The sequence below is a fragment of the Arabidopsis lyrata genome (genome assembly GCF_000004255.2).
Source record: "Arabidopsis lyrata subsp. lyrata unplaced genomic scaffold ARALYscaffold_6, whole genome shotgun sequence".
Classification (NCBI taxonomy): domain Eukaryota; kingdom Viridiplantae; phylum Streptophyta; class Magnoliopsida; order Brassicales; family Brassicaceae; genus Arabidopsis; species Arabidopsis lyrata.
In genome coordinates, this window is record NW_003302550.1 from 2006296 (window position 1) to 2020284 (window position 13989).

Here is a 13989-nt window from a genome sequence, read left to right on the forward strand (position 1 = left end):
CAAAGAAAATGGCAGTCACGTAATAAGCCGCAACTGCCCCCATTTCATACAATACATGTACTAGTCGCACACACGTCTCATGCAATTTGTCAAATTTCTCAAAAAACTAAACTACTTACACAATAAAATACCAACCTCTATATGTTTCTATATATACGCATATTTCTCTCCCTTGAATCAAACATCAAGAAGAAGAAGCTTAAGAAACAGAGGGCATAACAAGTAACATGGACTCAAGAGCCTTACCCTTCTCCGTTCTCGTCACCCTCATCGCCATGGCGGTGTTTGCTAACGGTTACAGTACTCCTCCTCCTCCTCCTCCAACCACAGCATACCCTGCCGTGAAAACCGTGGAAGCGGCAGTGGAAGGAATGGTGTACTGTCAATCCTGCGACAAATTCGGATCATGGTCGTTGGCCGGAGCAGAAGCCTTAGCCGGAGCTAAAATCAGCATTATCTGCAAGAACCATAGGCAACAAGTGAGTTTCTACAAAGTCTTTAAAACTGATTCCTACGGCCATTTCTATGGTGAGCTCAAAGGTTTCAAGATGACTCCACATTACTTGGACCATCCTCTTCATTCTTGCCGGGCCAAGCTCGTCTCTTCTCCTCGTGAAGACTGCAATCTCTTCTCCAACATTAACAATGCTCTAGACGGAGCTTCTCTCCGGTATGAAGAGAAGAGGCTCAAGTGGACAAACTATGAGGCCGTAATTTACGCCGCTGGTCCATTGGCTTTCCGTCCTGACCACTGCCCCGCGACTGCACCACCCACTTACTGATTTGGGTTGTGAAGATCATCATATACTAATTGTATAAGACAATGTTATTGATTTGTTTCTATTTTGTATCTTTTGGTTTTATGGTTGGTCAATTGTTTGTAAGAGGCTGAGTAATATTGTAATGGGACTCTTGTGATTCAATTTTGCTCAGTTTAAATCGGTAAAATTATAATCACGAGGTCATAGCAACATTATAACCTGAACATTTCTAAATCTCAAACCTTATGACACAGATATGTCTGCAAGTTACAACAAGAACATAGATTTCTCATAATTCAACACAACAGAGAGGTACAAATCAGGAACATCGACCACAAACATTGTCTGCTTCTAGGCATACGTTATGAGAATAAAACAAAGTGGAACCAAATACCATGTTCCTTAGAAGTCCATTGGCATTGCGAACAATTTGTTAATCTCATCCAAGGCTACTTTTGTGCACACCGTTGGCTCAAATAGTTCGCGCTCATCTGATTTTGAAGGCGATATCTGAGTCGGCCGGTTCGTCCCTTGGTGTTCTTGCTCAGCTTCTTCATCGTCATCATCTTCAAGTATTGAGAAACCTGCAGCAGGATATGGTTTTGTCTCTACTACTGCTTTTCCTCTGTTTTTAGAGCGGTTGGGTCTAACAAAATCTATTGGTTCGCCAAACATGTTGTTTATGTCCTTCATAGCTTCCTTTAGGTTGACTGTAGGGTCAACAAGGCCATGGTGGCAGGCGTTTTCAACTGCTTCTGGCTCATCGGAGATTGTTGAACCAACAAATCTATGAACAACTGTATCTTCTCTAAATCTAGCTCGAGGAGGACTGTTTCTGTCTGCTTCTTCAGAGCTTTCAGGTGAATGGTCTCTTGGCAGGAGAAAGACAAAAGCTTTTCCAGCCTCGTCATTTTCATCGGCAGTTTCATCAGCGTTTTCATCATCAATGAAAATCTCAAAGGACTCTTGATTAGGCTGGGATCCCTGAGTAGTACCAGTCTTTGCTTTTCTACTTGTCCCTGTTTCACTTTCGAGATTCTCGTCCACAAAAACTTCAAAACTATTGTTGCATCCTTGGTTTTCTTTGTTCTGACTTCTCTGTCGTGATCTTCTCTGAAGTGGAGCAATTTCTATAGGCTCTTTGAACATGTTGTTGATTGAATTCATGGCTTCCTTCATGTTTATTGTGGGATCCACCAAACCGTGATGGCAAGCATTTTCTGCTTCAGGCTTTCCTACAATGGCTTTATCAACAAAACTCAACACTGGCTCATGTTGTTGGCTCTCAACCTTGTGGTGCTTTCCAGACAGTTTTTGTTCCTGACGCTGCAAGAGGAAATACAATTCAGACATCTGCAGAATAAAGATTATACAAGCGGAAAAATTAAATTATGGAAACAGTACCTGTGTCTTTTTCTTTTTGTGCCTCTCCATGCGACTAACGAACTGCAAGTATGATTTCTGTAACTCATCCATGGGTTCTGCAAGGCTGGGGACAAGAGGAAATAGTCACTTAATTTAAATCATGTCTTCAACATACCACATATGCTAGCTCAAACTGTCATTATTACATTCCTCATTTCCACATAATGAATTGAGTGTAGTAGATTTTGTAGCATATCATGACAAGAACTCACTTGGAGAATATATAAGCTGAATACAAGTATAGATTTGATTGCTATATGTTGCATATGCATAATCACTTAATAAGGTTTACTCTTAAGCATCTATCAAATACAATTTTCTAGAGTTTCCAAGAATACTTACTTTTGCACCCCAAGACGGTACATTTTCTCAGCCTCCTCAAATCTCTTCATCTTCTCATAATGAAGAGCATATGCCTGGTAGAACAGTGACCTCTTGGTCCCTATACTTTTTGCTTCCATGGTTCTTAAAAGGGCTCTTGGATCGTCTACAAAGTCCATCTAGCCAAACAATTCATCATCACCCATTAAGACCCGCATGTTAACTAATCAACATCTGCTATCAACAAATTATTCATGCACAAAAATTGAAACAAACCATCAGGAATACAAACCCCAAACCATTCAAATCCAAAATACTCCTCTCTCACTGACTTCATTAATACAAAACTGGGCATAGCTCAGTTCTAATCCAACCATTCCAATAAGTAAATGCATATCAAAAGGAATGATATCTACGGTTCTCAAAGTGTAAGCAATTCAAAGCTCTAACACATTAAAGCACAAAACAAAATCATTTGTAACCAAATTAAGTGCCAAATCAAGGGGTAAATTTACATTACCAGCTGCAACCAAACACGAATATACCGCGAATCGTTCTTATATCTCTTATCAGATTCAAATGACTGTGCACATTTCTGCAAAAACCGCGGCAGCTTCTCGTTCAATATCTCAGTGGGCAAGCTCTCTTTCATCTTCTTAACACCTCTGTTTCAGATTGACCCATGAATCAACAGAAACGTCAATTTAATTAGGTTTCTGTGAACTTAGTAGTGCTTCAGACTCGTCGACAAAAATGGTGACACAGAGAGACAAAATTACCGGATCCAGGGAAGAAGATGGTCTTTTCCAGAGTATGATTTGATGTCGACGATCACTGAAGCCAAAAAATTCTCGTAGCCGTTCTCGATCTTCGCCATTTTTACTTCTCTTCTCCGAATTGAAGAAAGCAAAAAAGACAAGGCGAAAGAGAGAGAGAGAGGGGATAATATGAATTTGAAAAAGATTCCACCTTTTTTATTTTTAAATCTTCTGATACAGAAAGAGGCTCCACTGATAACCAGCTAACCGGCTAATTGGTCAACCGGTTAACCAGATAATCAGATAACCGGTTCTGCAGGGTATTCACAGGAATAATGTAAACGCTTTTGGAGGAGCCGTCAAATTGATTTCGCCGATTTGCTCATCTCTCAGTTGCTTTCCCTCCTTCTCATGGCGAATCCGACGGAGAAACCCGAACCGATTCCTTCAACACCTAAACTCGAGCCTAAAGATGAAAGAGAAGAGCTAGAAGACATTAACGGCGGAGAAGAAGAAGAGGAAGAGTATGAGGACGAAGACGATGGGAAACCTCGAACGCGAGAGGATGCAATCGCTGATAGGATCAAAGCTGAGTCTCTGTTCCGTCGTATGCGAGAAACTCCGGTCGCTGTGCGTGTTCACGACGTGATCGTCAAGGGTAACGAGAAGACTAAGGATCATGTCATCGAGGCTGAGGTTGATGTTTTGAGGCAAGCGACTACGTTGCAGGAGCTTCTCAAAGCCTCTAAGGTTGCCAATTTCAATCTTCAAGCGCTTGATATCTTCGATGCTGTCAAAATTACGCTTGATTCTGGTCCTCCTGAGCTTCCTGGTACCACCAATGTGGTCATCGATGTTGTTGAGAGCAAAAGCCCTTTCACCGGCCAAGTCGGAACTTTCACTAAAGCAGAGGTATCACTTTCAGTGGATTATTAGCCATTGATTGATGCATAGAGTTGGATTTGTTGCTTCATGTGGATGTATCTGATTCTGGAACTGATCATCTGGATTAGACATATATATTTGTGTATGACTCTTGTTTAAGGGATTCCATATTAATTTTCTTGTGGCTTTTGTAGGCTAGATCATCAAGCCTTGAAGGCTCTTTGAAGTACAAGAACATTTTTGGCTATGGAGATATCTGGGACGGGTCTCTTGCCTATGGCTGTGATCACTCTACTGAGGTCGGCTTGGGGATGTGTTTGCCAAGGTTCAGAGGGCGTCCTACTCCATTTACGTCGCGGGTATACCTTTCTACCCAAGATTGGCTTAAGTTCTCGTCTTATAAAGAACGAGCTCTTGGTCTTTCCCTCGGGCTTATCGCTAGCAAGTATCATGAGCTGGCCTACAATATTGCATGGCGTAACGTGATAGACCCATCGCAAATGGCATCAAGATCAATAAGGAGACAGCTGGGTCATAATTTGGTTTCTGCTCTGAAGTACACTTTCAAATTTGACCAGAGAAACTCATCCTTGAGGCCAACACGAGGGTACTCTTTCATCTCTACTTCTCAAATAGGTGGTCTTGCGCCTGATAGTCGAACACTCCGCTTCTTGCGCCAGGTTTGGGATTCTTCACTCTTATTGTTAACATTTGCATGAACCTATATTACAGTGTGGAAAGCTGTTCAGATATTTTACTCAGAAAATTTCCATAGCACCTAGTTCCTCGTTTAGGCTTTTGCACCATTTACTATAACTTCCCAAGTACCTCTGGTACTCTTTACTTATTGTGACAGTAAATGAAAAGATTGGTTATCCCTTTGATAACATATGTGGTTCTTTTATGTTTGCCATACATCATGTTGAGCGTTTCTTGTCCTTTTTCAGGAAATCGACCTCCGATATGCTGTTCCACTCGGGTTTTATCGTGCTGCTCTGAACTTTGGTGTAGCTGGGGGAATCACATTTCCATGGGGAAGCGAATACAAGAGCAAAGCTTCTTGTATACCTGAGAGGTTCTTCTTAGGTGGTAACATATCACCTGTGTGTTCTTTGGGAGGACCATCTGCGTTATGGGGATTCAAGACTAGGGGATTGGGTCCTAACGAGTCAAGGAGGGAAGTACAAGACAATGAGAGTGGTGACACATATGAACGGGATTTTGTGGGAGGGGATGTTGCGGTCACTGCATTTGCAGACCTCTCTTTTGATTTCCCAGTGAAATGGTTCAGAGACAGAGGAATTCATGGTCATGTGTTTGCATGTGCCGGGAATATGGCGGAATTATCAGAGAACAAGTATAGGAACTTCACTGCTACAAAGTTCTTGGAGACATTCAGAAGCTCAGTTGGTGCAGGAATCGTGGTACCAACTAGTCTATTTCGCATGGAGGTTAGTTAGTTATCTTCCTTCTCTTTTCTCGTCAAGAATCATAAAATTTTTGCAATCCTTTTAACAGATATTGATTGTTCTGCTTTTGCCTTTTGTAATGTGATCTCTTATACCAGCTTAACTACTGCCACATACTGAAGAAACAAGAACACGATCGAGCAAAATCTGGATTTTTCATGACATTCTCAACACCATCTTAATGCTACCTTTGATGATATCTTAATTTTGGCTTGCACTCGCAGGGTCATGGCGGAATCCTTTGCTTTTGTTTTCCATCAGCTTTCATTGTTTAGTTTGTTGTTTGGAATTGAAACTGTGAAAATTTTAGAGAGAGATTTCTTACGTGATGTGCGGATTGTTCTTGGGAAGAAGATAGATTAAAAATAAAAATTAACTAAAGTTGATTTGTTTTAAACTAATCTGCTGAGATTATTTCCTTTTTTTTTATGAAGATAAAGATGACTCGGTAGAATAAAAAAGATTGTTTCCTTTTCCATGAATATGATCTGGATCAAATAATCCCTATAAATATAAGCCCAACACAAGTAAGATTGTTGGGTGGACAAAGTCATGCAAAAGCAAAACAACCGGCGAGTCTTTTTCTACCCGATCAGTTTCTCACCGCGCTTCCATTCAAATTCCGCAAGCCATTTTTCCATAACACTAGAGACTTTCCGACGAGATATCTACCGTCCAATCGCCGGGAAAGAACGACTATTCGGACAGACATCACTAGGTCGGCCACTTCAACTCAAATTCGAGATCCCTTCAGAGTTTCTAGCCACCTCCGACGTAGAAACATGCCGTCGACACGTGTCTTTTGTTTTGGCGGATGTTGAGCCAAGGATTCGGGAGATCCTGGTTTTGTATGGCATTCAACTGATCGGAGAAAGTAGAGGAAGAGCTTTCGAGCTCAAAGCCGATGCGGAAGATGTTGAATATCACTTGATGGAAGAAATTAAAGGCTGGACTACTTGTATCCCGGCCAAATCGATTACTCCGGTCAACGAATGTACTATATGCCTTGAGGAATTATGCGACGACGAAGAATCTATAGAGACACATGATTGTTGTCATGTCTTCCATAAAGTCTGTCTTTGGCGCTGGATTCGGACCAAGAGCTCTTGTCCTCTTTGTCGTCATCCTATATATTCAAGACCCAAATTTTAGGATTTTACAGCTTTTTTTGTGTAAATGTTCTGATTAATTAGCAGAGGATTCTACTTGGGAAAATCCTACCAAGAAAATATCTCTTATGTAAAATATGGGATAATTAATTTATTAAATAAATAAAATCAACGAGGCCTAGTTTTATAAAAAAGACAGGGCCTAAGGCCCATAACTGTTGATTTGGGTGAAGTCACGTGACTATTATAGATTATACCACGTGTTGTCAATCTGTCTCTTACGAGGGCTAGCGAGTCGCCGCCGTCAGAAGCTTTCCTTTCCGCTGTCTGAATCGGTTATGGAGGACGTGCTAGCCACGGCAGAGGGAGAGGTAGGTCTCTTTATCTAATACGACGTTAACTAGAATTTCATGGATTCGAAGGTCGCTTTTCGTTCTAATCTATTTTGGTTAATTTTGTGGGGTTTAAGGTTTTAGTAAAGCTGGTGAAGTTAGCGCAAAAGCTAGGTTTAAAAGGCAAACACGGATCATGGAAGGAATTTCTAGATTTTTACGACAAACAGTTAGGATCTTCGAGCTTGAGTGATCCTTCAAAGCGGCGCAAAGATGATTTGGTCGCTTTTCTTACTACACTCAAGAAGAAAGAAGATTTGCAGGTTTCAAAAAACAAAACACACAACACAATTGTTTGATCTCAAGTTACAAACTTGTTTGATATTTTAATATGCTATTTCTCAGCTGTTGGCTAGGGTTCTGAAACTCGACAATGATGTTTTTGAGAAATGCAGAAAGAAATCTCCGGATGAAACCACTGAGCAGGTGTGGAATCAAACATAATTATTTTGGTTGTGTAATGCAGTTAGTTTGGTAAACAGTGTTTCACAACTAATTAATGTTATTGGCAGTGCAGAGGCTAGTTCGAATGACTCTTACTCATGATGAGTACCCATTAGACTATTTGTTCCCATCTAACGCCGAGGTTTGTGTTTATAAGCTTATTCTTTTCATGTGGAATGGAGTAACTGATTGAAAAAAAGCTGAACTCTTTGAGTTGCAAAAACAGGATTGGGTCATAACAGGGCTTGGGAAGAAAAAGATGGAACCGACCAAGATCGAAATGATTGCCATTGATTGTGAGATGGTTCTTTGTGAAGATGGGAGTGAAGCTCTCGTTAGAGTTGCTGCAGTTGACCGTGATTTAAAGGTCTCTTTACATATTTATTTTCAGTGTGTACCTTTTTTTTTTTTTTAACATAACCGTGCTGATTATTCATGAAATCAGGTGATTCTTGACGAATTCGTGAAACCGAATCAACCAGTTGTTGACTATAGGACTTTTATTACTGGACTTACTGCTCAAGATCTTGAAAAGGCTACTCTATCTGTGGTAGATATACAGGTACATTGTGTGTATATAGACTTCTTTCTTCTTTTTTTTTTTTTTGCTGTTTCAAATCATTGTTCTGATGATGACATTTGGTGAATCATTTTTGCAGGAAAAATTGCTGATGTTTCTCTCAGAGGATACAATTTTGGTAGGTCAAAGTTTGAACCATGATCTTAAAGGTTAGTAAAAATGGTTCAGTTGCTCCTAGTTTTTTTTAAATATGTTTCAGAACCATACTTACTGATGATTGATCTTAGTATTGAAGATGGATCATGCCAGAGTAATAGATACTTCACTTGTGTTTAAGTATAACTATGACGGTACAAGAAGGCCTTTAAGACTTAAAAGACCTTCTTTGAATCATCTCTGCAAGGTAAAGCCTGTGAAAGCTCAATCCTCTGCTCATGAGATATTGAATTCCGTACATGGTTTCTGGCCTGAATATCCCGTTGTTTGTTTTATTTGATTTCCAGTGTATATTGGGATATGAAGTGCAGAAAGAAGGTGTTCCCCACAATTGTGTTCATGATGCAGAAGCTGCAATGAAACTTGTACTTGCTATACTAGAGAATGGAGTAGAGACCTCCGTTCCACTATCTAAAGAGGTAAGTTGGATTGTCACAAACTTCATTAGTTCAATCTACACCTGTAAAAGCGTAACGTTTTGTCTGCAAAAATCCATATAGATGTTGGAAGCTGAGAAGTCAAAGCTCTACCTCCATAAAATCCCTTGCAATGTCCCATATGAAGAGTTAAATGGAGTTGTTTCCAGGGATATCCCACATGAAGTTAAGGTATGAATCCATCCAACATATTCTAATCCAAATTCTTTATTCTCGTATATTTTTTATTCACGAGGCTCTCGTTGTTTCTTGACTTTCTTTTGGCAGCCGTCGAAAAAACAAGATCGTCACTACTATAGCGCGATTGTTGTTTTTAGAAGTCCAGAAGAAGCAAATCAAGCATTTGAAAACATTGCTGGAGACTTGGGAAAGGTAATTTAGCATCATAGCTTTGGTTATTTCACAGATGAGTGATATATAATAAGTTTTCCATGTATTTCTCTTGCAGGATTCGACGGGTTTGTCACAAAAACAGGTCTTTCTAGAGCTGAGTTCATCAGGGCCTAGATACGTTCTCATTCGTAAAATGGTCGAAGATGATTTGGTTGGGGAAGTCTCTGCAGAGGAGAAGAATGCGAGTTCTAAGAAACGGAAGAGAGAAAAAGATTCTAAAGAGACCAGAGAGAGACGCAGATGTAAACCATTGCGTAGAAAGAAACAGAGAAGCTATGTGAACCGAAGATGATACAAAGGAAAATCAAGAACTGAAAGCACAAACTCAAAGCAAATGATAAGATTTTTTTTTACCAATTTAAAGGTTACAGAAACCAGTGACTATAGAATCTTGCAAGTTTTGTGTTTAAATGCTGATGACTATAGATTAAAGATACTCAGATGCAAGTGTATGCTTGTGGGTGTATGTATATTTATTTTGATCATTGGATCAGATAATGCTCTCAATTATTATTAGTATATAATAAGTGGTTATGACAAAGATTAAGACATGAAAAAGCCCAAGAAGAAGCATCAACATAGAATTGTTACGCATCAGAAGCACCGTTCATCCAGAAACAGGTCCTGATTTCTGCTAAAGAGAATCCCTCATAGCAGCTGTTGGTTTTGATTCACAAGCCATCATTATACATGGACACTTGACAAAAGTACATCATACTTGTCAGCTACTAAGAGTTAAGGAAGATTTGCTCCATTACAACAACAATGTACACCCTAAAACGCTAGAAAGTAGAAGAAAACAAACAAAGGCATCCTAAAGAGTTGTCTAACTTTTATCCTACAGATTAGAACAGGACCCTCCAATGTTAATGAGCTTCAGATTCAAGTAATTCCTCTTTGCCTCACCATGGTAGTTCCTCCACCAATCTAACTCTACAATTGCTTACCTGTACAATAATGGCAGATCAAACTCTAGTGAACGCATCACTACATGAAGAATGTTCTAATATTAGGAACATTGATTCATTCATTTTCTCAATTTTCAAACCCGGAAGTCCACTCCTAATCCAGTTCAACATTCCAAGAAGCAAGATAATGCTAGCTAGACTTTTTCTTGCCAGACCATTGAATTGAATTGAATTGTATATTGACACAATTGGTATTCTTCAAAAGCAGAGAGGCAGCACTCAACTTTTACATACCCACAATTAGTCAATAACCATGTAAAGTTTGAAGCTTTATCTAATCTAAGCCACAACTAGTAACTTAAATGTGCAAGACTCTACAAGAGGTCGATCACACAAGGCAAAACCTAATGTAAGTTCTTCTCACCTGAACCACCTCCACGTTTCCGGTGCTTTGATTTTTCAATCTCTAATTGCATCTCCATCAACATGTTGATTCGTTGTAACTCCACCTCCTTTGTCACTTCCATTCTCTGCTTCTCTAATTCAAGCATCATCTGTTGCTTCTTCCCCTCAATTCTCTCGTAAACTTCTCCAAACTTCAGAATCGCCGTAGCTAGTTCCCTACACGTAGATCCTTCACTCAGATCTACCTCTTCCACACGAGGATGCTTCCTCGCAACGAATTCCCAATCACCAACCTCATCATCATCGTCATCATCATCGTCAAGTGAGCTTCCATTAGACTTCGATCCAGTCGGATTCAGATGACTAGGGTTTATAAAAGGCGCTGATTTGACAACTCCACCAGCAGATTTCTTCACAACCGGACCGATTAGAACATCGAGGCGGTTATAGAAACGCCAAGTCGACGGCGAGAGTTTGGCTTTCTCTGTTTTGTACTTCTTCTTCAAAGTATCGATCCGGTTCTTACACTGTATATCGGTCTTCTTACGGCCGTTATCACCGTGCCTAGAGTTAACGGCGTCGGCGACATCTTTCAAGTCATTCTGCCGGAGATTTCCGTGGTTGAGCTTGACGTAACGATTCCCCCAGGCTTCTACCAGCGTCGCCGTCGCTTCCTCACTCCACCAGTCTTCTCTTCCCACCGGTGGACGGTGGGACACACTCGGTTTTGACTGCGGCGTCGTCTCCATTGGCCCGGAGTAGGATTAGATCGGAATAGAAACAAACAAAACGAAAAAAGAGAAGTTTTGTTTTGTGGGAGAGAAGAGGATAAGTGTGGCCTGACATTGATGACCGGCGGTGACGTCACTGACCGTAATGGAGAGTTTTGGTCCCAACGGCGATTATCTTTTATTCTTTTCTCCGTTAAAACCGAACCAATCTCTTTGGTCTCGACTTAACTAGTTAATACTTAATACTTAGGGAATATATACAAAGTAACCATGGATTCAAAAAGAATATACAAACTAACCATGAGCTACAGTAACTTGTCTGTAACATGTCGGAATGCATATGTAATTACGTTAATGTCCTTTGTAATATGCTTTTTTTTTTCGAATTACATGTGATAGCATAATATATCTCTTTTTATCATGTATTTTTCTCGTATTACACGTTATTTATAAAGAACACATGGTATTTCTTGGAAAAAACATTCTATTCAGTGTAATATCTCTGTATTTTTCTCGTATGACACGTTATTTATAAAGAACACATGGTATTTCTCTGAAAAAATATTATATTCAGTGTAATATCTCTCTTTATCATGTTATTTTGTAATAATATACGTGTTTTATTAAGATCACATGTGATTTTTTTTTTAAAGATGATTATTTTTTAGTAATACACGATTTTTATTAAGATTACATGTGATTTCTTTTTAAAAAGATTCTATTCAGATTTAATTTTCTATAACAATGTTTTTTCTAAAAAAAACACTACGTAACAATGTTTTCTCTTAAAAATTCACTATGTTTTTTGAAATATCATGTCTTTTAGTTAAATATAACATGCAAAATTTAAATGTTACATGGTATTTTGAAAAACTTCACGAAACTGTCTCGCATATCGTTGATCTCGCAACAAACAAATGATAGTTTTGGTATTTCACATCATCTGACAACATGGGTCCATGGCTATTTTGCAACAACAAACTTTCTCTCTGCTATTTTCTTAATTTGAATGTTTTATTTGGCTATTCCCTAATATTACCCTAATACTTAACTAGATATTAACCCGCGGTACACCGCGGGTCTATAATTTTATTAAATAATAATAAATTTTTTTTTTTAAGATGATCTATAGATATATGTTATTGTTTTATTTGATTTAAATATATGGTACACTGTATGACGATATTTATAACAAAAGATTTAAAATTTGAAGTTTTATTTGTTTTGTTAATATTATTTGTTTAGTTTTGTTTAGTGTTTAAGATTGTATAGTTATATTTTGATTGTTAATTATAGGATTTTACCCGTAGTATATCATACTGTATTAATATCGACCACAAACTCGTCCGCGACCATATAACTCTGTCCCGTCCAATCTACATCATTTTGTCATTTTCCAATAAAATTCAAAGATTTCTAATATTTGAAACTTCATTTAATATCGACCCAAAATTCATAATAGTATTTTGATTGTTATATCTAGGATTTCACCCGTAATATATCGTCCCGTATCTTTTGTAAATATTTATAATGTTTAAATTTCTTATAAATTATTATTAAATTCAACTATTTAATATTTGAAACTTTATAAAATTCCTAATATTATAAATATTTACAACGTTTTATAAAATTAAACTTTTTAAAAAGTTTAAATAAATATAATATTTTACTTTTAATAAAGTTTAATAGATTAAATTAAGAACTTATATTTAAAATGTTTTCTTTGGAAACTTTAATAGATTAAATTAAGAACTTATATATAAAATTAGTCAAAACCAAAATATACATAAAAAAAGTATTAGAAAACATTAAACATGAAATACATTGGATAAGAAAATAAAATATATATGATGTGATTTTTAACCATATAAAACATGTAATTGTTATAAAAGGTTTTAAAAGATTAGAAAAATTACACTTACCAACCAAAACACGGATCCACAGGTTTTTGTAAAAGTATATATCATAAAAACAATTAAAATACATAACATTAGAATAATGAAAATTAAGAATAAGAACTTTATTTTATTAACAAATTCGTTTCCTTTTTTCGTTAAAGAAAATGAATTAATAGAATGGACTTGTTATGTTAGCCTATAAAAGAAAATCATTTACAATCATTATGAGGAAACATGAAATTCTGAAAATGTAAAAAAATACTGGACATTAAAAAATTTGTATCTGAAGATAAGAAGAAGGACTAACTAACCTTTTAATGCATACCTTATTTGATAGTTTCTTTGGAGACATAGTTTCCAAAGATCTTAAAATCGAAAGCTGCAACATAAGAAAAGTAGGTGACCATTAATTTTTTAAAAGAAAACAAACGTGAAATATAAAATGTACTAAGAACATTGTTTAAAAGAAGCCATATAAATCTCTATTACGAAAACGTTTAGTATTGTGGATCAATGGTTGAAAAGATCTTCTTTATATAGATGAATGAAAAGTACTCGAGAAATTTAGGTTTGACCTACAAATTAAAACAATTTTGCAAATATTCGAAAATTATATATTTGATTCCTAATATATTCGATTTTGTATTATCAACTGAATAACGTCTATATGCATGGTGGGATTTATGAATGAGGAAAGCTAATTAAAGATATTTCCATTTGTTTTAGGAAGTTTGTTGAATAATATCTAAACGAAACAAAAAAATCTTTTAAAGATATTTTATGAGAAATAATATATTCGCCAATTTGGGTTGGGGATCAAGTATATGAAAATCTCGTAAATATTATATGTTATATTTATTACATATACTAATTTTCACATTGTAGTTATTTAAATCAAAGATTTTAATGAGTTAATT

General features: G+C 37.3%; 6 protein-coding genes across 6 annotated transcripts; 4 read left to right on the forward strand and 2 right to left on the reverse strand.

The window, feature by feature from the left end:
* The first annotated feature begins 130 nt into the window (after positions 1 to 130).
* Positions 131 to 957, forward strand: LOC9307234 (non-classical arabinogalactan protein 30). Its single transcript, XM_002871118.2, has one exon. It carries the CDS (start codon positions 228 to 230, stop codon positions 780 to 782), a length of 555 nt encoding a protein of 184 aa, XP_002871164.1. The 5' UTR covers positions 131 to 227; the 3' UTR covers positions 783 to 957.
* Positions 958 to 987: 30 nt separating this feature from the next.
* Positions 988 to 3544, reverse strand: LOC9307235 (mitotic spindle checkpoint protein BUBR1). The gene is made up of 5 exons (XM_021020310.1): positions 3287 to 3544; positions 3028 to 3172; positions 2529 to 2686; positions 2166 to 2250; positions 988 to 2087 (listed from the first exon to the last, which is right to left on the reverse strand). Exons 1-5 carry the CDS (start codon positions 3382 to 3384, stop codon positions 1164 to 1166), a joined length of 1410 nt encoding a protein of 469 aa, XP_020875969.1. The 5' UTR covers positions 3385 to 3544; the 3' UTR covers positions 988 to 1163.
* Positions 3545 to 3573: 29 nt separating this feature from the next.
* LOC9309280 (sorting and assembly machinery component 50 homolog) lies at positions 3574 to 6020 on the forward strand. Its single transcript, XM_021020304.1, has 4 exons — positions 3574 to 4177; positions 4345 to 4830; positions 5098 to 5601; positions 5718 to 6020. Exons 1-4 carry the CDS (start codon positions 3677 to 3679, stop codon positions 5799 to 5801), a joined length of 1575 nt encoding a protein of 524 aa, XP_020875963.1. The 5' UTR covers positions 3574 to 3676; the 3' UTR covers positions 5802 to 6020.
* Positions 6021 to 6088: 68 nt separating this feature from the next.
* Positions 6089 to 6929, forward strand: LOC9307236 (putative RING-H2 finger protein ATL35). Its single transcript, XM_002871120.2, has one exon. The coding sequence runs from the start codon at positions 6172 to 6174 to the stop codon at positions 6769 to 6771; it is 600 nt and encodes a 199-aa protein (XP_002871166.1). The 5' UTR covers positions 6089 to 6171; the 3' UTR covers positions 6772 to 6929.
* An 84-nt stretch (positions 6930 to 7013) lies between these two features.
* Positions 7014 to 9615, forward strand: LOC9307237 (small RNA degrading nuclease 2). Its single transcript, XM_021020311.1, has 12 exons — positions 7014 to 7099; positions 7198 to 7383; positions 7466 to 7546; positions 7638 to 7706; positions 7791 to 7931; positions 8010 to 8126; positions 8224 to 8293; positions 8372 to 8487; positions 8588 to 8719; positions 8801 to 8908; positions 9005 to 9109; positions 9186 to 9615. Exons 1-12 carry the CDS (start codon positions 7067 to 7069, stop codon positions 9420 to 9422), a joined length of 1395 nt encoding a protein of 464 aa, XP_020875970.1. The 5' UTR covers positions 7014 to 7066; the 3' UTR covers positions 9423 to 9615.
* Positions 9616 to 9717: 102 nt separating this feature from the next.
* On the reverse strand, positions 9718 to 11388 carry LOC9307238 (trihelix transcription factor ASIL2). The gene is made up of 2 exons (XM_002873166.2): positions 10463 to 11388; positions 9718 to 10077 (listed from the first exon to the last, which is right to left on the reverse strand). Exons 1-2 carry the CDS (start codon positions 11190 to 11192, stop codon positions 10064 to 10066), a joined length of 744 nt encoding a protein of 247 aa, XP_002873212.1. The 5' UTR covers positions 11193 to 11388; the 3' UTR covers positions 9718 to 10063.
* Between the last annotated feature and the right edge of the window lie 2601 nt (positions 11389 to 13989).